Source organism: Lithobates pipiens, unplaced genomic scaffold, assembly GCF_037356315.1.
Source record: "Lithobates pipiens isolate NorthernLeopardFrog02 unplaced genomic scaffold, aLitPip1_a1.2 Scaffold_18, whole genome shotgun sequence".
Classification (NCBI taxonomy): Eukaryota; Metazoa; Chordata; class Amphibia; order Anura; family Ranidae; genus Lithobates; species Lithobates pipiens.
Genome location: NW_027507758.1, coordinates 67,470,869 through 67,498,331, shown reverse-complemented (window position 1 = coordinate 67,498,331; position 27,463 = coordinate 67,470,869). Strand labels below are relative to the sequence as shown.

At 42.7% G+C, this 27,463-nt stretch overlaps 1 protein-coding gene across 2 annotated transcripts in view; it reads right to left on the bottom strand.

Moving 5' to 3' along the window:
- KCTD3 (potassium channel tetramerization domain containing 3) overlaps positions 1 to 27,463 on the bottom strand; it is a 156,142-nt gene that overhangs the window by 67,126 nt on the left and 61,553 nt on the right. For both annotated transcript variants that reach the window (XM_077485767.1, XM_077485768.1), the window contains 2 exons: positions 20,859 to 20,949; positions 10,871 to 11,061 (listed from right to left, as the gene is read on the bottom strand). In XM_077485767.1, coding sequence (XP_077341893.1) covers positions 10,871 to 11,061; positions 20,859 to 20,949 — 282 coding nt within the window. The remainder of the gene's footprint in view (positions 1 to 10,870; positions 11,062 to 20,858; positions 20,950 to 27,463) is intronic.

Below are 27,463 nucleotides of genomic sequence, written 5' to 3'. Positions count from 1 at the left end.
TAGGGTAGGGAGTTCCAAAGGATGGGAGAAGCTCTGGAGAAATCCTGGAGGCGAGCATGCGAGGAGGTGACAAGGGAGCTAGAGAGCAAGAGGTCTTGGGATGACTGAAGAGAGCACCTTGGTTGGTATTTTGGGACTAGGTTAGTGATGTAACTAGGGGCAGAGTTATGGATGGCTTTGTAAATTATTGTTAGTACTTTGAATTTTATTTTTTGGGTGAGTGGAAGCCAGTGCAGGGATTGGCAGAGAGGGGTGGAGGACACTGAACGGCTGGTAAGGTGGATGAGTCTGGCACCGGCATTCATTATGGACTGAAGGGGGGATAGTCTATGTAAAGGTAATCCAACGAGGAGGGAGTTGCAGTAGTCGAGGCGAGAGATGACCAGGGAGTGAATTAGAAGCTTGGTGGTGTCATTAGTTAAAAAGAGGCATATTCTGGAAATGTTGCGGAGGCTAAGGCGGCATGATTTGGACAGGGCTTCTATGTGGGCCTGAAAGGACAGTTCGGAGTCTAAGGTTACCCCTAGCACCCTGGCATGTGGGGACGGACTGATAGATGTGCCATTGATCTTGACAGAGAAGTCAGGTGAAGGGGCACGTGGGGGAGGAAATATTAAGAGCTCGGTTTTAGATAGATTAAGTTTGAGGAAGTGGTGTGACATCCAGGCTGATATGTCTGTTAGTAGATCAGTGATGCGTGAGGAGATTGATGGGGTGAGCTGAGGGGCAGAGAGATAGATTTGGGTGTCAGTCATCAGCATATAAATGGTAGTGAAAGCCATGGGAGGCTATTAGCTGACCCAGGGAGGACGTGTAGATCGAGAATAATAGAGGTCCAAGGACAGCACCTTGGGGGACCCCAACGGAAAGGGGAGTTGGAGAAGAGGAAGTGGAGTTGTAAGTGACGCTGAAGGTGCGATGAGATAGGTAAGATTCAAACCAACGGAGAATGCAGCCATGGAGACCAAGCAAATTGAGTTTTTTGAGGAGGAGGGGGTGGTCAACTGTATCAAAGGCAGCAGAAAGGTCCAAGAGTAAGAGTATGGAATAATGACCATTGGTTTTGGCTGTTAGTAAGTCCTTAGTGAGTTTTAGGAGGGTAGTTTCTGTGGAGTGCTGTGGGCGAAATCCAGACTGAAGAGGATCGAGAAGGTTATTTTCAATGAGGTGGTTGCTCAGTCAGTTGTAGACTAAACGTTCAAGGAGTTTGGAGGCAAAAGGGAGTAGAGAGATGGGTCTTAAGTTGTTAAGATTGGTGGGGTCCGAGGCCTTTTTTGGTATGGGAGTGACTAGTCCATGTTTTAGAGGGTTGGGGAAGATGCCAGTAGAGAGTGAGAGGTTGAAGATATGAGTTAAGGAGTGTAGGATTGAGTCAGATGGTGACCGTAGTATTTGAGAAGGAACAGGGTCCAGGGGGCAGGAGGTTAGGTGGGCATTAGAAAAAAAGTTTAGTGACTTCCTCTATAGTAGCTGGGTCAAAAGAGCAAAGTATTGATTGTGCAGGAGGACAGGGAGTGTAAGGTGAGGGAGATGTCTGTAGAGCGGAGATCTCGAGACAAATTGTCTCAATCTTATTTTTGAAGTGATAAGCAATCTCCTGGGCAGTGAGTAAGTTAGTGGATGGGGGTAATGGAGGACGAAGTAGAGTGGTAAAGGTAGAAAAGAGTTGACGGGGACTGCGTGAGAGGGTGTTAATGAGAGTGATAAAGTAGGTCTGTTTGGCAGCGTGTAGGCAGGAATGGTATTTTTGGAGGGCAGATTTATATTGGCTGAAGTCTTGCTGTGACTTAGTTTTACGCCACAGACGCTCAAGAGCATGGCTACGTTTTTTGAGGCTTCTGGTATTGTCTGTCTGCCAGGGTTGTAGCGGTCGGGGCCTGATTCTGTGCGTAGTGAGGGGGGTGAAGGTATCCAGGGTGGATGACAGCGAACTGTTGTAGACTGAAGTAGCCAAGTTGGGGCAGGACAAGGATGAGATTTTGTCGTAGAGACAATCTGTAGCAGAGAAAAGAAGAGAAGGGTTAAGATGGCGAAGGTTTCTACGGGTAATAGTTTGGTAGTTGGAAGGCAAGGAGGAGGCAGACAAGGAGAGATTGAAACTAATAAGGTGGTGATCAGATAGAGGCAAAGGAATATTGGAGAGGGTATGCGGAGTGCATAGGTAGGAGAAGATGAGGTCAAGGCAGTTGCCAAAAAGAGTGAGTGGAAGCACTTGTCCATTGTTTTAGATCAAAAGAGGAGGTTAGGCTCAGCAGCTTAGAAGTAGCAGGAGTGTTAAGATTAACAGGGATGTTGAAGTCACCAAGAATGAGTGTTGGAATTTCAGAGGAGAGAAAGTAGGGTAGCCAGGCGGAGAAGTCGTCAAGGAAGTTTGATACCGGTCCAGGGGGGCGATAGATCACAGCAATTCTCAATGAAACTGGAGAAAATAAGCGAATACAGTGAGCTTCAAATGAAGAGAGGGACAGAGAGAGGAGTGGATGAAGAACCTGAAAAGTGCTTTGAGGGGATAGGAGGATTCCAACACCACCTCCTTTCCGTCCACTAGGCCTGGGAGAGCGAGTCCACAGGAGGCCACCATAGGAGAGAGAAGCAGGAGAAGGAAGGTCAGATTCTTGAATCCAGGTCTCAGTAATTGCAAGTAGGTTCAGGGAGTTAGTGATAAATAGGTCATGGACGGTGGTGAGTTTGTTACAAACAGAGCTGCCATTCCAAAGGGCACAGGAGAAGGGGAGGCTGGCTCTAGGCTTAAGAGGAATAGAAATGAGATTGTGTGGATTGCAGCTGCTAGCAGAGGATGGGTTGTTCCGGGTATGTTGGCCGAAGGTAAATGATTGTGGTCCAGGATTTGGGGAAATATCTCCAGAAGTTAGGAGAAGAAGGGTGAGAGAGGTGATATGGGAGTGTGACTTATGTGGGGGGACACGTCCCAGTGGCCTGCAGGCTTTATTGGTAAATGGATTTAGAGTTAGCAGGAGCTGATGAGTGCAGTAATAAGGTGAAGACAGGAGTGAGGGTGATATATATAAGCTGTGGGGGGAGAAGGTGGGTGAAGGAGTGAGAATTTAAGCAGAGAGGATGCAACTGTGAGAAGGAAAAATATAGAGTGCATGATACAGAGTGGTGAGATTGAGAGGCAGCATGAATGACAGAAGAGAAAGTTTGGAGAATCAGGTCACCTATAGTCTGTTTAATGTTCTGCAGAAGTCTGTTGTGTATTTTCACTTTGTACAAATCGCTGAAGTGCTGAGCGGAAGTCCAATACTTAATCCAATATGAATACTTTATCCAAGATGATAGTTGCCAATGCAACCCCTGCCTGTGCATCCCCTAAGTAAGTCCTGAATTTATACTGAATTTGGGTGGGGGTATTGCCAATTAATTAGTCAGGATTGCATAGGATGGGATCCACCGGGAGGAAGGAGGAATGGCGGAGGTCTGGTGGTCTTGCTGCTGACCGGAGGAGAGAAACTTGCCGTTTCCTGGAGGCAAACGCATGCTCTCTGAGAAGCATACGATGTAAGTGCTCAATACAGCTCCCAATGGGGGAACATAGGCATGACAACAGTTACTAATTTAAAGGAGACGTTCATAAGAAAATTTAAAAAATACTCCAAAAGAAAACTCCACTTACCTTTCTCACCACAGGGTTTTCTGTGGTAAGCCAACAGACCCAGACCCAATCTTCACAGTGGGTTCCATTAAACCTTCAGGAGCTGGGGATCCTCGAGGAAACCCACAATCCTGGACCTGTAAAAGTACTGGATCCCGGGGTCCAGCTCTCTGAAAGAGAAGCGTTTACAGGCAAAACCTAATTTCTTCGGATACGGGGCCCGGGTACCATTCAATTCGGTCAAAAAGACACTTTGAATGGATTCGGTCTGCATGGCTAGCCCCAGCAAGGATTGCTCCAGAGGATCTCAGCGTAGCACATCTTCACTCGTGACCAACACGTTAGACACTGGCAAAAAAAACTGAGCTACTCCCAACAGTGGGAGGGGTTATATAGGGAGTGCACATTTTAATTCAGGGCGTGCCAGTGTCCATGACCTGAAGGTGGCCTAGAACCCACATAGTAACTACTATGGCTCTGTGTCCCGTGATGTACAATAAGAAATATAGGGACATGCAGATATGCATCCCTGATGTCGATTGATGCTAGAAGTTCTCCTCCTAGAAGGATAGAAACTACTAACCGGATCGTCTCCGTGCGAAAGGAGCGGATCTTCAGGAACTGATTTAGATCTCTTATATCTAGAATGGGTCTGATGTCTCCATTTGGTTTTGGTACCATGAAAAGATTTTAATAAAACCCCAGATCTTGCTCTTTTGTGGGGATCTGTATGATCACCCTTTGAGATATCGGTCTAGTGCCTGAAACAGAGATTGTCTCTTTGGGATAGCTTGACCTCAGGATCTTTTTGGATTTTGTGTCTTTTTTGGCAGGCACAGTCCTAAGCCCAAAAACAGAGGCACTACACAAATTTGCACTTAATTGCTGAAAATAGTCATGACTTTTAAAGCCGCTATACAGATCAGCCTAGTGCTGGAAAGAGTGTCCCATGATGTACGATAAAGAAAAACGTGCTCCTGTCACTTTAAGGCACGAGATATAGCATAGTGCTTTTGCCACGTCAATTGTCCCTTTCTATGTTGTACAATACCTGGCTGATTCTGCCTGTTCCTGTGAACTGACCACATTTATCATGGCTGCTGATCTCTGATAGCGTGGTCAGTTTATGTGCCTCCGTCATCAAGCTCTCTCCTCAGCATCTCTGCATGTTCCCCCTCCCTCTCTCCCTGTCAGTTCTGCAGTCTGTGTGTGACCCAATCCACTCTCTTCCCCTCCCTGTGTAATTCTATTCGCTGAAGCTGCTCCAATGCTTGTAAAGAAATATGTATTACTTTGGTCCTCCATTTTAGGTCCCTGTTCAGTACAGTGTGTGGGTTTTCCTAAAATTACAACGCCAAATACCTTCTTTGCAGAGCCTTGATGTGCTGTCATTTGACCTCCCTCTGCCAGCTTGCATCCTTCAGAGGGGAATCTGAGCCCCTCCCACTGTGCTCTCTTAGGTCAGGAAGGGAAGCAGAGGGAGATCACATGACAGCACAGCAGGGCTCTGCAAAGAAGGTATTTAGCATTATAGTTTTTGGAAAGCACACACAAACACACACTGTACTGAACAGGGACCTAAAAACAGAGAGAATCAAAGTAATTAATACATGTGATTTTAAACCTCCCTTAAGGATTCTATGGCACTGCCCGCATGCTAAATGCTCGATTTTTGTAAATATTTTCCCTGAAAAGTTCTGTAGAGAGGGGGTATAATGTTGGTTTCAGCGCAGCAAACAGTTTGCCTTTTTTAACATTATGTATTATGTCACAAAGTGAAACTCAAACTCAGAATCTCCACACAGCAACGTGTTGTGTTGCATTGGGATGCAGTGCAGTGCAGTTCCATGTAGTGCCATCTAGTGAAGAATGACATTTTTCCACACTGCACATCACACCAACATTTTCATCTGAATGGGACATGCAGAAAATATTTGTTTTCCATGTACCCTTGCATTGCAGGAAAGCTGCCAACCACTGCACACAGTGTGAACAAGCCCATAAAATGATTGTAAAGTCTTGTTTTAAAAACAAAACAACAACAAAAAAACAAAAACATGTTAGTTATACTTACCTGCTCTATGCAGTTGGTTTTGCACAAAGCAGCCCAAATCCTCCTCTTCTTAGGTTCCTCCCTCCTGTCAAGTGCCCCCACAGCAAGCAGCTTGCTATGGGGACACCCGAGCTGAAGCCCAAAAAGAAGAGAGGAAGAAGAGCAGGAGCGAGAACTCAAGCGAAAAAGAGAGTAAAAGGAGTAGGTGTTTTTAACTTGAGTGGCATCTCGCTAACAACTGAAGAATTGGCAGTATTAGACAAAGGCCTCAAGTTTGCCCCAAAAAAGAACCTGAACAAATTCGAGACTTATGTTAATATTCAGAAGTACATAAGGGGCTTAAATATGAAAAAATATTTTTTAAACAACCCTAGAACCACTTCTGTCCCGCCACCTAAAGATATCAAACATAGCACTTTTAGGAATAAATCTACTTTTAACCCGCAAATCAGTAATAACAAATTTGTAGATGTTTTTAAGAAAATTGTTGCAGAAGATTTAAAGGACCTTGACACCAAGAAACATACCGAGCCAAACCATATAAGATGTGGAATGAAACGCCTCAGTGAGCGGAAAGATATAGTGATCCGCCCAGCGGACAAAGGTGGAGGCATTGTAGTTTTGTCCAAAACGCAATACAACGATAATATGGCAAAATTGCTGAGCGACACTAAGACTTACACTATCTTACCAAAAAACCCTATCTTTAGAGGAAAAAAAGAGCTGGAGCTTGTAGTCCACCTGGGGCTAAAAAAAGCTATTTTGACCAAAAAAGAAGCCCAATACCTCATACCAGAAGCAGCAAGAACACCAATTATCTATTATTTACCTAAAATTCACAAGGACAGGACCAACCCCCCACCGAGACCCATAGTAAACGGGATAGATTCCCTTACTTCAAGGATGGGATCCTACATAGATAACTTCCTACAGCCGACAGTACAAAAGACGAAGGCTCATCTCCGTGACACTAAGCATGTTTTACAGATTTTAGATGAGCTCACACAGGATGGACCTTTTATTCTGGTCACGGCAGACGTAACTTCACTCTATACCATAATTCCCCACCATGAAGCATGCGAGGCTGTGAAGTGGGGTCTGAGAAATCACTCTGACCTCATTTGCTTTCAACGAAAGTTTTTAGTCAAATGTTTGGACTTTTGTTTAAAAAATAATTATTTTTGGTTTAATAAAACGTTTTATCACCAAACCACAGGTGTCGCGATGGGGGCCAAATTTGCCCCGAGTGTGGCCGGTTTATTCATGGCTAGATGGGAAGAGAACGTAGTATTTTCAAACCCACCTAAAGAACTAGTGCTTTACAGACGTTATATTGACGATATTTTAATACTTTGGAAAGGGAGTAGTGCCAGTCTTAATCTGTTCCAACAAAAATTAGATGAGAATAATCTAAATATAAAACTTACCTGGAATTCAGATGAGAAGGAGATAGTTTTTTTAGATTTACTAATTGCACAAAGTGGCGGGAGAATAGAAACTAAAACACACTTTAAAAGTGTAGACAAAAACAGCTATCTCCCGCTGACAAGTTGCCATCACCAAAATTGGCTTTTCAATATCCCCAAGGGGCAATTTATGCGCCTACGGAGAAATTGTAGCAAAAAAGAAGTGTTCCTCGAACAAGCGGAATCCATGGGACAAAGATTCCAGGAGAAGGGTTACGACAAGTGCGTAATTCAAGAAAAAATATCAGAAGTGGAGAAGATGTACCGCGAACATCTCCTTAAAGATACGAAAACGCAACACAAAGCCAAAAAAGGTGTAGAAGGAGCAATAATTCTGGACTATAATAACCAATACAAAAAAATAGAAAGTATAATCAAAAAACACTGGCACATTCTCTTGAATGATAAAGATTTGCACAAAGTTCTACCTCCTAAACCGAAGTTTATTTATAGACGCGCCCCTAACCTCAGAGACATGCTAGTGAAAAACATACCTGATCCTCCTGTGAATAATTTCACGTTCTTCACTGGGAAAGGTTTCTTCCCTTGTAAAAGATGCCTAGCATGTACTAGAGCGAGTAAACCCACTAAAGTCTCCGAATTCTTAGCCTCAAGTACCGGTAATACCCACAAAATTAAAGATTTTATCTCCTGTAATACAGTAGGCGCTGTTTATGTTTTAGAGTGTAGTTGCGGTCTGCAGTATGTAGGCCGCACAAAAAGGCCTTTAAAAATTCGACTGAAAGAGCACATACAAAATATACAAAAGGGGTACGATAAGCATAATGTTTCTAAACATTTCGCTACTCACCATAATAGAGACCCAAAGCATTTGAAATTCTGGGGTATTGTCCCCTATGCTAGACACTGGAGGGGAGGGCACAAGGTGAGGACTCTAAGTCAGATAGAGTCCAAATGGATATATACCCTCGATACCTTTGCCCCCAGGGGATTAAATATAGAGTTCGACTTGAACTGTTTTATTAGCGATTTTTAACCCCTTTTTAGATATAAATTTTTATGTGCGATTTCATGGTATGGTCCTTTATCTTCTTTCAATATTTTAATGTTCTTATACCTTCTAAAATGATTTATCTACATACCGTTATCTTAATACCATATGTTCTTAAACTTATGCTCCTATAATTTTAGGCTAAACAATTTTATGCGATTTTATGCATTTTTTATAGTTTTAGCTTGCTATGTTTGTATCACATGTCTAATGTGGACGTCACCTCCGTGCCTCCACATTATGTTTGTAACCTGCTCAGTAACCTCCCCTTGGACTTTATTTTAAATTTGAACACTATTTTAAAATTGAACAATAATTTTAAATTGATTTTAATCACCTTTCCAGTCTCCTAAATACAGCTGTGTATATATAGCCTTTTATATCTACCGATATAAGATATGTTTCTTTTAGCCATTTTCTATCGTTCTCTGCTGGCCCAATAAGAGAGATTTATATCTATTGAGGTTTCCGTGTTTTGTATCTTAGTTTCAATTTTAGTTCTATAATTTTAATGCTTCATATAACACTAAACCACCAAAACATGGCCACTTACATATTTAAATTTGAGCTCCAACAAAATGGCCGCCGGACGTGCTCTATCATTTTACATTAGTTTAATAACATATAGCACAATCTATGATATAGCACAGTCCGCAGTTATAACCTAATCAGTTCGCCACATGCAGTATAATGTCTGGCCAAATCTCCCCCCGTTCTTCCGTTTGCGCCCCTGTATTCACTATCTCCGCTGCGCTGTCTAATGCTTTATTTAGATGGGAGGCCACCCATAACATCTAAATCCATTCGGCCCGCCCCCCACTAGCATTACTATGGCTACACAGCGTTGTATTAGCATATCAATGAAATGGGCGGCGTAGTCCCGCCCAGTACACCTATAAGTCACTTCCTGTACCCTGTGTAACTATCCCAGTTGAAGTCTCCAAGACGTAACGCGTAGGAACCCGGAAGTGACGCCCATATCCGGTTTTGCTCTAATGCTGTTTGTCTGATGTGTTTTAACCAGCAACGTTTGTGAGTAGTTTTTAAACTTGTTTAATAAAACTTAGATGTTTGAAATACTACACTATGGCGGTCTCCTTTAATCTATTCCTTTGAGTTTACTTGCCATTTACGAGGAAGTTAGAGAAGTCTCCCAAAAGATTGTGTTACTCGGCCGTTTCCAGCAATCACCCTGGTGATCATCATTTATATTGCTGTTTACTCACAGCAGTGAGGTAATTGCATATTATCTGCACTTTATTGCACGGATCATCACGGATGGATTGATTGCCCAGCACGTTGCACATTTCACTTAGTGCATTTATCGAATTGCATGATCTGCCTGTGTATGGGACATTTTATCTTCAATCACGCTGGTCACTTGTACTGAACAGTTTATGTTTGTTTGATACCTGTATTTCTCATTTTTAAGTAATATTCACTCTTTATATGCTTTTATAAGTAATATCCACTTTTTATATGTTTTTTAAATTTCATATGATATATTTGCGTTTTTTGCACATTTAGCCACTTTATGGTTCTTACACTAGTTATCACTTAAACGTACACTCCAAACTTGTCTTTGCTTTATTATTATATATATTTTGCAAAAAAGTTTATACACTATACATATGTATGTATTTTGGTCTTTATGACAAATTTGCGTTTATTTGCACAGATAGTCACTTTACGTTTTAGGCACTAGCTATCACTTTTATGCATGCACAGAAGCATTATTTGACTAATTTATGCACAGTTGCACTTTGTATCTTTAATTGTATATTTGTGGTTTACTACGATTATTTTATGGTTTGAAATTAGCGCATCGCAACTTTTAAATTTATTTTCCAGCTTGCTATGGGGACACCCGAGCTGAGTCACAGCCCCGTGTGTCCATTCAGACACAGACCCCCGACCCGGCCCTGCCCCATCTCTCTTTTGGTTGGCTTTTTTTTTTATCAATGCATAGATTGCATTACGATAAAAACAAAATTAAACAAAAAAAACAAAACAAAACAAAAAAACCTTCAGCCTTTACAATTCGTAACACAAAGCTAAAGGGACAAAAATTCCCCTAAGCGCCAACGGCCTTGCTGCCATTTACTCCCCATTAATAAATTCCCCCACGGTGTCTGTGCTGTGTACTTTGAAAATGAATTTGTTTACAAAGTTTATAGATACAGGAGAATCAGGGCTTGGTTTAAAATGCGTCTGCTGCTTGTTCAGAATTTGTAAATACTTTAGCGTGCATAATTAGGAACGGATTAATTTTAAATACACCAATCATTTATGAGCCTGTATTCCAAATGTTGTGGCAAATGGTAAAAAGGTGTTTTTTTGTAGTCTGGTGTGAATTGGAAATAATGCCTTATAAATGGTTCAGTCAAAAACTGTGGAACACCCACCCCATGCCTGAGCAAGAAACCGGTATAAATATCTAAAGGAGGCTCTGTGGAGAAAGACAAATTTTTGATAACAGTGATAGGATATCTGCGGTTAACACCTGATTGAAAGGTTGAATTATCTTTGTAAATGGAATCTTCTAATAAGGGTGAGACAAACACATTCAATTCCAAGAACACTTCGAAAGATGCATTAAAATAATGCTTTGTTACCGTGCTTTTTGTAATTTTATAAATACTTTGATAGCCTATCATAAGATGGCAACTACTTATTGGAAAGAGCACCGAATATTGCTAAAGTTCTGATAAAGAAAGAGAGTTCACCTATTTCACTGCCACTGCTTCCATCTTGTATGCTCCAAAGAATTATGCTACTTTCTGATGCAACCGCCACCATCTTGTCTTTATCTCCATGTGGACCTCCAACTACCTTTGCATTAAGGGCCACCCTTTCAATGGTCCAGTCTAGATAGGGGCTTGAGAAGACTTGTTGCCAGCCAGAGGATTCCTTTATCCTGCGAAAAAGCACAAATTAAATATGAAAAGGAAGCAGTTAAAACATACTAGTTCTGTAGCATGCATTCCCATTATAGTGCTACTCACAGAAAGCATCTAGCACTGTTTATACAAGAAAAAAAAAGAAAAGAAAAGCATTTTGGACTCTAGATGCTCCTAGTACCAGTAACCACATCTAATGTTCTCTAGAAGGCTCCAGCCAGTACCAGCATCTATCTAGTGCACGCTCTATAATGATTCTAACTTACAGTAGAAGCATACAGTACACAACAAATATATATGTATATATATGACTCCAATGATCAGTACACACATGTAGCACTCTCTATATGGCTCGTGAGCAATAATACACGCATATAGGGCTTTCTATATGACCAACTACCAATACCAGCTCAGGTGCTCTCTAAATGGCTCCAATTTACTTAACAGCATTTAGCCATCTTTAAATGGTTCTAATCACCAGTGCCAACATCAAGGACCCTACACATGGCTTCAACTTACCCGTACCAGTTTCTAGGGCTGTCTATATGGCTCCAATTAGCAGTACCAGCATCTACCAAATACCAGCACCAAGGGCTCTCTATATGGCTCCAACTGCCAGTACTAGTATCAAGGCACCCGGGTATTCTCTGTAATCTCACTGACAGGTGTTACTGCTGGGCACTGACATCGGTTTCTGATGGGGCACATGTTGGCAGCTGTAGTGGCACATCTAATGGGGCTGTGCTAATAATCAATGTGCTGATTATCAGCACAGACCCCCCGATCGGCGGCTCACCCTGTCAGCACAAACCGAGGAATGCCGTTTACCGGCACTTCCTGGTTCACGCGATGATCAGCTGTGATTGGTCACAGCTGATCACATGGTAAGAAGCCTCTGTAAGAGGCTCTATACCATGATCGGTGATGCAGTTTGTCAGACTGACACACAGCATCTCTGATCGCCGCACTGCGCTCCCCTGCGTGTTATCCTAAAATACATCATATTATGTCCAATCAGGATGACAGAACCACCTCCCGACTGTCATTCTGCTATAAGCCAGGCGGGAAGTAGTTAATGCATACTGTTAGACAGGACAACTTGGTAGGTTGCAGGCTGGTTGGCAAGTTGAGCTGGGATTTCTCTGGTTTTGTTTTGCATGCGTTGCCCTTCCATGTGCTCCTTGCTGCAATGGCCAGTTATACGCCAGGGCAGTGGCCATTTGTTTGCACTCTACATGGCTCCAACTACTACTACAAGAATCTATAATCTCTCTTTTATGGCTTTAACTACCAATACAAGCATCACTCTCTATATAAATCCAACTTCTGGTAGAAGCATCTAAAGTTCTCTATATGGCTCCAACTAACTTTATAAACCGAAAAACAGAACAAAAGGTTCTCAGAGAGAAACAAAGGTGGCTGTTGAAGACAGACTTCACCTTCTGAAAATACCAGCTTCCAGGACTTTGTTACTGATATTATGACTTTGATCATTCAAGACAGAGAACAAGTATATAGGTTAGCAGATTTGACTTAGCCCTTGCTTTACATTCTGCATGCTTGGTCTGTGTCAGCGACTCAGAAGCCATTGGAATAGCATGTCAGCCAAATAACTAGCATTTTTAGCTTGTGAGCGCTCTCATAGTCCACTGATCTTCCTGCTCTCAGGTAGCTGCCCATAGGAGATTCAGGCAGTCAGCTATGCTTTGAGACTGCACTCGCTATCTGCTGAACATGAGTGCAATACTCTGCAGGCTCCTTAGAAAAAAAAAAAGTGCATTTATTTTTATTTTATTTTTTCAAAAGATGAACTTATTCTTTAATCATTTTAGAATGGCTCCACAGGTGTACTTTAAACTTTAATAAACAAACTCTAAATTGCAGGGAAAAAAAAAACCTTCGCTACTCAATAACGCTGCTGATCTTCTTTTCCCGACGCATCATGGCAGCACACACACTGGGTTGCGACTCCGCTCACACAACCTGATAGGACTGGTTAGCTATAATTGTTGAAGTGGAGTCCACCGCTGCATTCTCCTTTTTTTTCCCCCTCACCTGTTAGGACAGAAGGGATAAAGCCTGCACCTCTTACCGCTTCACCCCAGCTAGGTGCAGCCTCTACTAGTTGGAAGCCCTGACTGTACAGTCTCTAAAAGAGCTATATGCGGGGATCCCCACTCTGATGGTCTCAGGGGTGTTACATCATCTCTTTCTTACAAGCCTTAAACAGGCTTAAACCAGTTGTTTGCAACGGCCTCCCATGTTTCCTCCTCTTTACCTTTTATCTGTCTTTTATTCTCTCCCCAATCCGCTGAGCCTTCTAGTCCTTCTGGCGCCAGAGACCTTCCCCTTTATCGATGAACTTGAGGAGTTAAAGATGAGTGGCAAAAACCCAACAAAAAGTCTAGCCTGAACAAAAGCATAGCAAAGCTATATCCTTTAAAAGAACCAGCCATAAACCCTCTTATCACAGCACCTGTAGTGGACGCTTCACTAATGCGTCAGGACGCAGTGACTTGCAGAAATGTCTTGGACCGAAAAATTGACCTTGACCTCAAGAAGGCCTATTCAGCAGCGGGAGGAGCCTGCAGGCCAGCTATCACCCTAGCGGCGGTTGGCAGAGCAATTAACAGCTGGACCTCCAACACTGAAAAACTATTGCAAGAAGCAGCTGACCATGAGAGAATCTTATCTGCTCTACAGGAACTCAGCCTAGCAGGAGACTTCGTAGCCGAAGCAGCAGTAGATATAAGATCAGCAGCAAGGGCAATGTTGTCTTCAGTTATGTCCAGAAGAGCCGTTAAAAACGTGGGTTTCAGATACAGCTTCCAAATCTAACTGGTGCAAGTTCCTCTATGATGGAACCAACCTGTTTGGCCCCAAATTAGACTTGGCTATCTCAAAAGTCAAGGGTGGAAAATCGCGGCCGCTAGCGGGGGGTAAAAGCGCCGCGCTAGCGGCCGAAATGCGCCGCAAATCCCAATCTCCCTGAAATATACCGAGAAGCGAGATCATACAGAACAGGCAAAGTGTTCAAATAAAATTGGCAGAATACCCAATCCTCTTTCCCGAGGACACAGAAACCCAAAGTTCCTAGTACAGGGGACCAGCAAAGTCGTTTTGATGGCACGCCTGCCCAGCCCATGTTAGTGGGAGCCAGGCTTAGGTTATTTACACAGCTATGGGCAGACCATATAAAGGATCAGTGGACAGTATCCACAATCTGTGAGGGCCACAAATGGAGTTTCAGACGTGAAGTAGAGTTACTACAAAAGCAGGCGGTTGTAGAAGTTCCTCAGCACCAGAAAGGCAAAGGCTTTTATTCCCCTCTCTTTGTCGTGAAGAAAAAAAAACGGGGGATCTGCGTCGTACAATCCTTCAAAATGGAGAGAGTCTCCAATCCATACTACGGACAATAAATACAAAAGACTGGATGTTATCAATAGATTTATCCGACGCCTAGCTCCATATTCCTATACACCAAGGTTTTCAAAAATACCTATGGCTTGCACAACATTTTCAATTCCAGAGTCTTCCGTTTGGGATATCCACGGCTCCCAGAACGTTCGCGAAAATTCTGCTTCCAATGATAGTCCCTTCTCTCTCAGATATGCTAAGAGTCCACCACTATCTCGACAATATTCTACTCTTGGCCAATAGCCAACATTACTCCTCCAACATTGGGGAATACCAATCTCCACATTACATCAATTTGGGTGGATAATAAATTGGAACAAAAGCAGTATGGAGCCAACCTAATCGATGATCTTTTTGGGAGAAGAACTTGATAACAATGCCAACACAGTGGGTCTCTCTCAAGAAAAAAATAGGACCATTGATCCAGAAAATAAGAAGATTAATGGAAGCAACACACTTATCTACCAGGACATGCCTCAGCATATTGGAATCCATGTCTGTCACCTTCCCAATGGTCCAGTGGTCCCAGTGGCATACAAGGACATTCGAGATCTTGTTCCTGAAGCAATTGGAATTGATTATCAATGAATCTTCATTAAAAAAAAAAAAAAAAAAAAAAAACAATCTGCATGGTGGTGGACGCGAGTCAGCAACCTATATCAACACATTGTGCCCCCTCAGCCGGAAATAATCACATCAGACGCCAGCCTCCATGGTTGGGGAGAACATTACCAAGATCAGGTGGTTGTTTTTTTCGCCCCCCCCAGGGCGTAGTCTCGAACATCCTGGAGCTCGGGTACCGCAGTTCAGGGTCTTCTATCGTTCAGGCTATCCCTCACAGGGAAAAGTGTTTTAGTACGCATGGACAATGCGATGGCGGTAAATTACATGGAGGCAGGGGGGCACCAGGAGCAGCTCTCTCATGCAGGAGGTGCACCCTATCCTCGACTGGGCCCAAATCCATTTGTAAGACCTGAAAGCGGTGTACGTCCCAGCAATGCAGAACCAACTTGCAGGCGATCTAAGCAGGAGGTTCATCTCGAACAATGAATGGTCACTACGTCGCCAAGCCTTTTCCATTCTAACACACAAGTGGGTCATTCTTGATGTCAACCTGGCAGCAACCCCTATGAACAAGTGTGCCAAGTTCCTGGCAAGGGTCGCATAACCAAAGGCATTAGGGGTCGAATGTCAGTGGAGGTTCCGTCTAGCTTATAGATTTCCTCCAATCCCCTTAATAGCCAGATTCCTAGACAGACTGAGGACTTCCACGTCCACGGTGATAGCGGTAATACCGTTTTGGTCGAGGAGGCCGTGGTTTACGACCATCCTACAAATGAGTACAGAGGACACATTACCCCCTCCGGTAACTCCGGATTTACTCACAGGGCCAGTTCCTACATCCAGCACCAGAAAGACTACACCTAATGGCTTGGAAATTGAAAGGGAGAGGCTACTAGATCAAGGTTGCCCTCTAAGGGTGGTGGCTACCTTGCAACAGGCCAGGAAGAAGTCAACAGCACTTATAAGAATTTGGGAAAAATTCACTACACAACAACAGTCCTGGGACCCACTTTCTCCAACAGTGTGATAAATTTTCGAATTTTTACAACTGGGCCTGGAAAAAGGTCCAAGTACGAGTACCCTAAAGGTTCAAATATCTGCCTTATCAGCCATGATGGGAATCACAGAGGCCTTCAATCCCCTCATAATTCAATTTCAAAAAGCATGTTTGAAAATAAGACCACCTAGGAAGCTGACCTTCCCAACATGGGACTTATCAATAGTTCTAGAGGCCTAATCAAAAGAACCCTTTATTCCTTTGGAGTCAATATCCTTATGGGACTAACGCTCAAATTAACCTTTTTAGTGGCAATAATCTCCGCAAAGAGAGTGTCTGAGCTGCAAGCACTATCAATGAAAGAACCTAATTTCGTTTTCTAAGACCGTCTGAGCAATTCATACCTAAGGTGGCATCTTCAATCCAGAGATCAATTTACCAGCTTTCCTCACTAGCCAAGGGGATCCACATCCACTGGATATCAAATCAGTTATTTCTTCATATCTGGAGGCTACTAATCCATTCAGGAAAATAGAAAACTTGCTAATTATACCGCACAACGCTAAGAAAGGTCAGGCAGCTTCTTCCAGGACAATAGCCTTTTTACTAATAAAGATCATTAAAAGGGCATATGCAAGCCAGCTTCTTCCAATACCCAACGAATTGAAGGCTCATTTGGCCAGGGCAGTGGCGACATCTTGGGCAGCATATTGTAGAATGTCGCCGGAAACGATTTGCAAGGCAGCAACTTGGTCTTCCAGAACCACGTTCATGTCTCATTACAGCGTAGACCTGGCTTGGTTAACAACGGTTGAATTTGGAAGATCGATCATTAAAGCTACAGTAATTTTCCATATCGTGTGGATAAAAATAAAATCTTTGAACAGCACCCACCCATGTAGCGAGTCATTTCCCAGTGTGTGTGCTGCTATGAGTCAGGAAAAGGGAAAATTGTATACTCACCTTTCCGTAATTTTCCTTTCTTGACACATCCCATGGCAGCACACAGAAACCCACCGTCTAAGGTAATAGATAAGGAGAATGCAGCGGTGGACTCCTTTTCAACACTTATAGCTAACCAGTCCCATCAGGTTGTGCTGCCATGGGATGCGTCAGGAAAGGAAAATTCCCGAAAAGCGAGTATACAATTTTCTGTTTTCTTCTGTTCCTGGTGTTTTGTACTTCGTTTTTTTTTTTTTAAATAAAACATAATTCACAGCTTCCACATTGTTGCTCTGTAGCCACAAATCAAACGTGTCTCAATTTCTCCACTTTTGTCCAGAATATGAGGAGGGAGAGAAAGATGGAGAAGTAGCATTAGCCTCTACGCTCTTCCTGCCATTAATAAAAGTTCTGTCAGGTGCCAAGCTTTCTATTTTTCTTTGAGTCACCACAAGTGTGCCTGACTGTGACTGAAACAATTTGAAACTGCGGGTGCGGACAGACAGGCAATCTATTTGAAAAGCATTAGAGCAATATTTTTGACAAATTTCAATACACCCCTCAGTGTGTTCACTCTATCACAGTTAGAAATGAGGGAAAGCCGCAACCAGTCATCTTTAACAAGTTCTAAAGTGATCAAATTACATGTTTTGGTTTAGAATTTAAAAGTAGTGATGAATATAGTATTCTACTATTGGTCTTTAGTCAAAACATAAAAAAAACTACAAACTGAAAAACACTAAATCTGGGCAAAATATAGTTTAAAGGGGCTGTAAACACATGTTTTTTCACCTTAATACATCCTATGCATGAAGGTGAAAAAAACTTTTGGTACTCACCGGCCCCCCAGTTTTACTTACCTGAGCCCAATAATTCCCACCTCGGAGATGCGCTGTCCCTATCTGTACGGGGTCCTGACTCTTGATTGGATAGACTGATAGCAGCAGAGCCATTGGCTCCCGCTGCTGTCAATGAAATCAATGATGCGGGCATCGTGGGGTGGGGCCGAGTCTGGCATTCCTGTCTATGGACGCCGAATGCTGGACTCGGAAGCTCACCCGCAAGGTAACCCCCTGGGAGAGTGCTCCTCTTAGGGGGTTAACTGAAGTGAGGAAGAGCGGCGAGAGCTGCCGAGGGACCCCAGAAATCAAGATTAAGGGCCACTCTGTGCAAAATGAGCTGCACAGTGGAGGCAAGTATGACATGTTTGTTATTTTAAATAAAAAAAAAAAAAAAAACAAGCCTTTACAGTCACTTTAAGCCTTGGTTCACACTGAAATGATGTGTGGAAAAACCTGCACCGCATTCAAATTGCACTGCCCTTGTGATCCGCAGCGGGTATCAGTGCAATCTTAGCAACACCCCAAAAGCAAGTCGGAAATGTAGTGCGATTGCCTGCACTGGATCACATGGTACAAAACGGCCATGTGATCCGGTTGCTGTGTGTTACTGTCCAATTCACAGTGTGAACCAAGGCAAATAGCTTTCTCATTTCTCTGACTCCTGATCTCAGTCCTGTTCTAAGGGAGTCACTAGAAGGTGCCATTGGAAACCCTGTAAGAAGTAGAGGCAATATACGTACCTTTCTAGCAGCACATGTTGCTTTTGGCAACAATAAAAATGTTTTTAATGCATACTGTTAAAGTGGTTGTAAACCCTTACAAACCACTTTAACCTACAGGTAAGCCTAGATTAAGGCTTACCTGTAGGTCCAAGAAATATCTCCTAAACCTACACGGTTTAGGAGATATTTGCCAAGAGACAGCAGCGAGCAGGCGCACTGAGCACGCCGCTGTTAACGGTGATGTGCCGCGAGTGCCGGCTCCCGTATGCATGCGCGGGAGTGACGTCATCGAGGCTCTGTCAAATGACAGCGTCGGAACAGCGAGACCCACCAAGAAGATGGAGGCTCCGTACACAAGGGGACAGCGGTGACGTCGCTGGCTCCTGTGTCAGGTAAGTGACACATAATGGACTACTATGCGATGCATAGTAGTCCATTATGCTTTACCTTTGCAGGGAATCAAAGAGGATGTAAACCCATCAGGTTAATTCAGTTGGTAGCATGCTGGTTGGCAAGTTGAGCTGGGAATTTCTCTGGTTTTGTTTTGCATGGATTGCCATTCCATGTGCTCCTTGCTGCCAAGCCCAGTTATAGGCGAGGGCAGTGGCCATTTTCTCTTGAAATACTGGTGATGGGATGCACTGGACACCTTTGCTGCCATAGTGCCATGTGCTGGGTGTCCAGTGCACACCTGTGCCTTTAAGGATGGGGGGGGCTCCCAACAGGTTCACCTGCCTTTAGCATATCCATTATAATGCATGTGCTTCAAGTGTGGAGGCTCTCAAAATTTTGAGTCAGGACTACAGAAAATACTGGGATGCCTTGACGAGGCCCTGTAGTTTACGCATGTATTTGCAAATGTGTGCAAACTAAACACCCATTTTTAATGCATACTGTTAGACAGGATAATTTGGTTGGTCGCAGGCTGGTCGGTAAGTTGAGCAGGAAATGTCTCTGGTTTTGTTTTGCATGCTTTGGACAACAGCCTGACCTTTTGAAATATTTGACCTATGGCACTACCATCTTAAGTTTGGATTCTGAAATGATTCCCTCACAGAAACTAAAAAGGGTTATTATACCTATGTAGGAATGGATACTAAAACTTTCCAAGATAGTTTGGTCAGCAGCACAAGCTGAAAGGTGGGTTCCAGAAGACCCCCAAGGGATAACACTACAAGAGAGAAACAATGCTGATTAGGAACCCATTTTCCTTCAATCACTTTAAAGGCCTGTTTTCTACAGAAATGGCAGAACAGCTATATTGGAAGCCAAGTGTCATTTAAATCTATTCCTATATCATACAGGCCATTATGAATGTTAATTTGCTAGAAAATGATAGGTAGCACATGCGTGTGTTGTATGCATATTTGTAGCACTCGGTTTTGTATTGTGTACCTAGTTTGTATACATAGCATTCCTGTTCATTAAAGCACAATACTACTACTACTGGGGCAGTTTCCTTAGCTTTACAGCACAAAATTGACAAAGTATCAATTGGGATTTGCAGTCATTTGCAATTAAAAACAACTGAGGCTCTCGCCCCAGCTTTTTACCAAAACAAAAACAGACTTACAGGTAGGTCAGATACCTGTTCCCCTCCATAAAACATATGAGCTTGCCTGCAGCAGAATGAAGGCATTGTTTCAGTCTAAGCCAGGGGTAGGCAACCTCAGCCCTTCAGCTGTTTTGAAACCACAAATCCCATCATGCCTCTGCCTCTAGGAGTCATGCCTGTGATTGTTAGGATCTTGCAATGTCTCATGGGATTTGTAGTTTCAAAACAGCTGGGGGGCCAAGGTTGCCTACCCCTGGTCTAAGCAAAGTCAAAAGACTGGAGCTCAGATACACATTAATCTCTACACTTGTTCCCGGTCGGTGACTTAGAAATGCAAAGCTAAAGCAACAGATTGAGCCAGGGAACTAACTTTTTTCAGTAGGAGAAGTTGAAAATGGCAGCCTCCATGTTCCTCGGTTGACAGGTATTATTTGATAAAAATGTAGGACCAATTCTCAGATCATCCTGTATTAAATCTCTCTATTTCTTAGTGCCTCATCTGAAGGCAATGACATTATTAACTGGAAAAGACACACACATCTCTACCTACTGATAGATTTTAAAGTACTGCCTTCTTTACAACCTAATATAAAAGTTGTTGAACAGATGATCCTAATCTTATTTTATGTTCATGGTGATCACAGCCTAGGAGCTAATTTCAGAAGAAAAATGGCTTGTGTGGACCAGAGCAAAAAGCATTCTGGGAAAAACAATCAGAACCTCAGGAAAAATATTAAATACACAAAGATGATCTAGACTGATGAATAATTCATACCTGTAGCAAACCACAAAATGAGCATAGGCAGCAACAATCCAGTTGTGATGGCCTGCTACAATGAGTACTTTCCGTGGATCCACAGGGATTCCTACAAAATACAAGGGGAAAATATATATGTAAGTAATGCTGCAGCTCTAGGCTGAAATGCCTCAACAAAACGTGAAAGAAAAACGACATAGAGACACACTTACCACAAAAGTCAAATGATAGCATTAGCGCCTTTTTAAACAAGTACGTAAACCCTTAATAATTCATTTCTCCTATTATCTCTATTTGGCCTATTAAATAGACAATTTAAAGTGTTTTGTTATAGCGGTTTGAGAAGTTTAAAGAGAATACGTGTTGATCCTGATGGCAAATTAGCCCATTGGACAAAAGATCTCGTAGTTCCAAAAAAAAGAGTCTGCCACAAGGCTTAACAGGTTGAAATACTGCCAGGGCTACATCAAAGGAGGACCACTTGAATGTCTCCATCTCCTTCCTGCCGAGCAGATTAGGAAAAGCATAGAGCAAGGTGTTCTGATCCCACAAGAGCATCCGCTGCTTCCGCCAAGGGATCTCTGTACCTTTATACAATCCTGAACAGTTTGCTGTTGAATTTGGAGGCCAAGAGAGCCATATCCTGTGTGCCCCTTTTGTGTTACAGGTCTTGAAACACCTGCAGGTGCATAGACCACTTTCTCGGGTCCAGGCGCTGCCAAATGTCCGCTCGTGAAATGCCCACATTTGATCTGGCTGGAATGTGAAGTTCTGCCCAGGAGGATCTGCTTTACCTCTTTTGGTACGGAAAGACTTATGGTTCCTCCCTGATGGCTGATACATACTGGTGCTTTGGCATTGTCCATCTGAATTCAGACCCTCCAACAGAGTGGCCAAAAACAAAATGGACAGCCAAATAGTCCAAAGTGCCAGGATGTGTAATGGGAGACAATATTTATCCAACAACCATGTCCCCCATACCGACAAAATGCCCAGGAAGCCTCCCTATTCCCAGATCACCAAGCCAGGGAAAGCCTGGTCTTTGTGGTCAGCCGATATGGCTAGTCGAAAGACATGACTGACTTGTTGCAAGACAAGAATCTTGTATTTCAAATGTCAAGAGTGAAATTGGGCAAAACGGGATTACCTTAAAAAGGAGGCCATCAATCCCAACACTCATGCAGAAGTTGAGAGGCAGATGGCTTATGGACTGAAGATTTTGAACCTTAGACTGGAGAATTGAAAGTTTCTAGGAATCAGTGATCAGTCTGATCCAGCAACGATTTCTGAAGGAATAGCATCCAGTTGAACCTGTGTAAGTAACGTCTTGACAGTTAGAGATACATTGTCCAACAGAGCCCTCACCACCTGTTCCTTCAACAGGAGGTTGTTTAAGTATACAGCAATTGGGGAGCAAGGAGGACAAAGATTAAAGAGTAAATTAAGAGATGAAGTATGGAGGAGAAGCCAAAGGGCAGGCCCACAAAATGGCAGCCCTGCAAAGTGTAGATATCACGGATGTGCTGGAAAGGTGAACACATGCAAGTAAGCTCCTTTGATGTTCACAGAGTCAAGGAAGTATCCCAGCAGAGGGAGGCAAGGACAGATATAATTGATAAGGTGTAATGTGGGGTTGTGCAGCCTCGCAATAATACAATATAAATAAAACAGTTATAATATGACTATACAGTTCTACTCATAAATTTACATACCCTGGCAGAATTTATAATTTCTTGCCCATTTTTCTGAGAATATGAATGATAACACAAAAACATTTCTTTCACTCATGGTTAGTGTTTGGCTGAAGCCATGTAATATCAATCAACTGTGTTTACTCTTTTTAAATCCTAATCACAACAGAAATTACCCCAAATGCCCCCGATCAAAAGTTTAAATACCCTGATGATTTTGGCCTGATAACATGCACACAAGTTGACACAAAGGGGTTTGAATGGTTATTAAAAGGTAACCATCCTCACCTGTGATTTGTTTGCTTGTAATTAGTGTGTGTGTATAAAAAGGCCAATACGTTTCTGGACTCCTGACAGATTCTTTTTACATTCATCAGGGAGGAAACGGCACGTGGGACATACTTGGACATTCTGACATGACAATGATCCAAAACACAAGGCCAAGTTGACCTGTCATTGGCTACAGCAGAATAGAATGGAGTTTTGGAGTGGCCATCTCAACCTCTGGATCTCAATAACATTGAGCCACTCTGGGGAGATTTGAAACGTGCAGTTCATGTAAGACAGCCCAAGAATTTACAGGAACTGGAGGCTTTTTGCCAAGAGGGATGGGCAGCTTTACCATCTGAGAAGATAAAGAGCCTCATCCACAAATACCATAAAAGACTTCAAGCTGTCGTTGACGTTAAAGGGGGCAATACATGGTATTAAGAACTGGGGTATGTAAACTTTTGATCAGGGTCATTTGGGTAGTTTCCGTTTCCATGATTTAAAAAGACTAAAGACTACACAGTTGATTGATAATTAATGGCTTCAGCCAAACACTAACCATGAGTGAAAGAAAAGTTTGTGTCATTCATATTCTCTGAAAAATGGTCAAGCAATCAAATTCTCCCAGGGTATATAAACTTGAGAGGGAGAGGGGAGAGGGGGAAAAAAAAAAAATACTTTTTTCTGCTACAGATCGTCTCTGACAAATTCTCATCCTTGTCCTGCCCCAACTTGGCCACTTCTGTCTACAACAGTTCACTGTCATCCACCCTGGATACCTTCGCCCCCCCCCTCACTACACAAAGAATCAGGCCCCGACCGCTACAAGCCTGGCAGTCAGACAATACCAGGAGCCTCAAAAAAATGTAGCCGCAATCTTGAGCATCTGTGGCGCAAGACTAAATCCCTGTACACTCGATCGGATTTTCCGATGGGAAATGTTCGATGTCAGGCTGTTGGCGGAAAATCCGACCATGTGTATGCTCCATTGCACAATTGTCGGACTTTTCGCCAACAAATGTTGGCTAGCAGGTCTTCGAATTTTCTGCCAACAAATATGTGTTGTCGGATTTTCCGATCGTGTGTACACAAGTCCGTCAGACAAAAGTCCAAAGGTACAAATATGCATGCTCGAAAGCAGAAGTGGTCGGTCTTCAAAACTAGCATTCGTAATGGAGAATTAACATACGTGATGTGGCAAATTATGAAATCTCCAAATGCAGCGCACAATTCTCTTCTTCTTTAATGGGCTAATAATGAAGCTGCTTTGCTGGTGACACTGATGGAGTTATTTCAAACTAATTTTAAGGCTTTTTTTCTAGTGATATCAAGATTATTATTATTATTTTTTTTTTTAAGTTACCACAGCACCATTATCCTGTAGTTTATAAGATCAAAGATACAGCTATGTTTGACAAGGGACACAATTTTACATTGTATTTTTTAAAATGTAACTGTCTACTCCCAAATTGTCATTTGAAGTAAAACACAAGTATTATTGTACACAATTTTTTTTATTGTGCATAAAAAAAAAATAAAAAAAATAAGACATGCTATCTGCCAATAGAACTTAACCAAAAAGTGCATTCTATGCATCCAAAAATACAGAAAATATACCAATAAAATCATTATTCAACCAAAAAAAAAAAAAAAAAAAACAATGTCAAAGCAGTAACTCCAAAGCCAATAATAAATAACACGTTATCTCCTCCGATTCCACAACATGTCTAATTGACAGACAGCCATTCAGAAACGAACTGAAAAGCATGAACTGAAAAGCGTGACTAAAAAGCGCTAAATGAAAAACGCGAAAAGAAAAGAGCAAAACAACACTCAAACTTCTAACAACACAAAATTAGCAGAAGGAGCACAAAGGGAGGGGCTAAAGAGCTGGAAAACCACGTAGTACATCATTATGTTCGTAATTGTTGGCCGTTTGTGTGACCATGTGTATGCCTTCAGACAAAATTCCATGGTTTTGTTTTTGGAAAGTCTGCTCGTGTATACAAGGTAGAGCTGCACGATTCTGGCCAAAATTAGAATCACAATTTTTTTTTTTGCTTAGAATAAAGATCACGATTCTCTAACGATACTCACGGCGTAAAATCTTTCACATTATACAAAAAAAAAATTGGGCTAACTTTACTGGTTGGTTTTTTAATTTATTAAATAAATTTTTTCCAAAAACATTGCATTTAAAAAGACCGCTGCACAAATACAGTGTGACATAACATATTGCAACAACCACCATTTTATTCTCTAGGGCAGTGATGGCGAACCTTGGCACCCCAGATGTTTTGGAACTACATTTCCCATGATGCTCCACTACACTGCAGAGTGCATGAGCATCATGGGAAATGTAGTTCCAAAACATCTGGGGTGCCAAGGTTCGCCATCACTGCTCTATAATACAATAAAAAAATTCTCCAAATTTCTGCTCTCTGCCCTCCAAAAATATAATTCCTGCCTCCACAATACCAAACAGACCTACTTTATCACTGTCATTAATACCTCCTCACGCAGTCCCCGTCAACTCTTTTCTACCTTTACCACTCTACTTCATCCTTCATTACCTCCACCCACTAATTTACTCACTGCCCAGGAGATTGCTAATCACTTCAAAAATAAGATTAGAGAGGCATCTCGAGATTTCCGCTCTACAGATATCCTCCTCACTTTACACTCCTTGTCCCCCTACACAATCAATACTTCCCTCTTTTAAGCCAGCTACTAAAGAGGAAGTCACTAAACGCCCACCTAACCTCCTGCCCCCTGGACCTTCTCAAATACTACAGTCACCATCTGACTCTATCCTACACTCTCCAACTCATATCTTCAACCTCTCGCTCTCTACTGGCATCTTTCCCCAACCCTCTAAAACATGCGCTAGTCACTCCCATACCAAAAAAGGCCTCACTAGACCCCACCAATCTTAACAACCCAAGACCCATCTCTTTACTCCCTTTCGCCTCCAAACGCCTTGAAAGTTTAGACGACACCCAAATCTATCTCTCTACCCCTTAGCTCACTCCATCAATCTCCTCACGCATCACTGATTTACTAATAGACATAGCAGCCTGGATGTCAAACCACTTCCTCAAAACTGAATCTATCTAAAACGGAGCTCTTAATATTTCCTCCCCCACATGCACCTTCCCCTGATTTCTCTGTCAAGATCAATGGCACATCTATCAGTCCATCACCCCACATGCCAGGTGCTAGGCGCAACCTTAGACTCTGAACTGTCCTTTCAGGCCCACATACAATCCCTGTGCAAATAATGCTGCCTTAGCCTCTGCAACATTTACAGAATACACCCCTTTTTAACTAATGACACCACCAAACTTCTAATTCACGCCCTGGTTATCTCTCGCCTCGACTACTGCAACTACCTTCTCATTGGATCACCTTTACATAGACTTTCCCCCCTTCAGTCCATAATGAATGCCGCTGCAAGACTCATCCACCTTACCAATCAGTGTCCTCCACCCCTCTCTGCCAATCCCTCCACTGACTTCCACTCCACCCAACAAATAAAATTCTAAGTACTAACAATAATTTACAAAGCCATCCATAACTCTGCCCCCAGCTACATCACTAACGCGTCCCAAAATACCAACCAAGCCACTCTCTTCGGTCCTCCCAAGACCTCCTGCTCTCTAGCTCCCTTGTCAGCTCTTCCCATGCTCGCCTCCAGAATTTCTCCAGACCTTCTCCCATCCTTTGGAACTCCCTACCCCAATCTGTCAGACTGTCCCCTAATCTATCCATCTATAGACGATCCCTGAAAACCCTCCTCTTTAAAAGGAGCCTATCCTGCTTCTAACTAACACTGTTTTACTTCCTCCATCAGTTCCCCCCCACAGCTATTACCTTTTGTATCAATTGACCCTTACTTTCTAGAGTGTAAGCTCTAATGGACAGGGCCTCTTGTACCAAATTGTAATGTAGCTGTAATGTCTATCTTTATTTTGTTAAGCGCTGCACAAACTGTTGGCATTATATAAAACCTGTATAATATAAAAATTAATATTCGACAGTAGTGCACTAAATTAATCTATAAAACGCCTAAATATTAGCATTGTGAAATTCTCAACATAAAACACCCATACATAATGAAAAGTGTCCATATGGCATATCCAAAAAATATATATATGCTCCAACATATGCAAATCAATATGGTAATACAGTCCAACTTAAAGTGATGAAAAAAAAATAGTGAAACAAAATCTCGTTCATCCACCAAAATCCTTCAAAGGGATGTGTGCCAATTCCACTTCCTTAAAGCGGGAGTAAACCTGCTGACTTTTTTTTTTTTTTTTTACACCTGCAAGGGAAAAGGCATAATGATCTAGTATGCACCACATACTAGCTCATTACGAAATACTTACCTTAGAACGAGGCACCGGCATCTCCCTCGGGCCACCACGAGGGAGCTGACATGTTCCCTCAGCGTGTCTTCCGGGTATCGCGGCTCCGGCGCCCAGTGGCTGGAGCCGTGATGTCGCCATTCCCGTTCATGCGCACAGGAGTTTTCTTCCCGACAGCCGAGAATCCCCTGTGCGCATGCGCTGCTGAAGTCAGCGGCTCATTGCGAGGGGAATATCTCCTAAACCGTACAGGTTTAGGAGATATTATTTTTACCTACAGGTAAGCCTTATT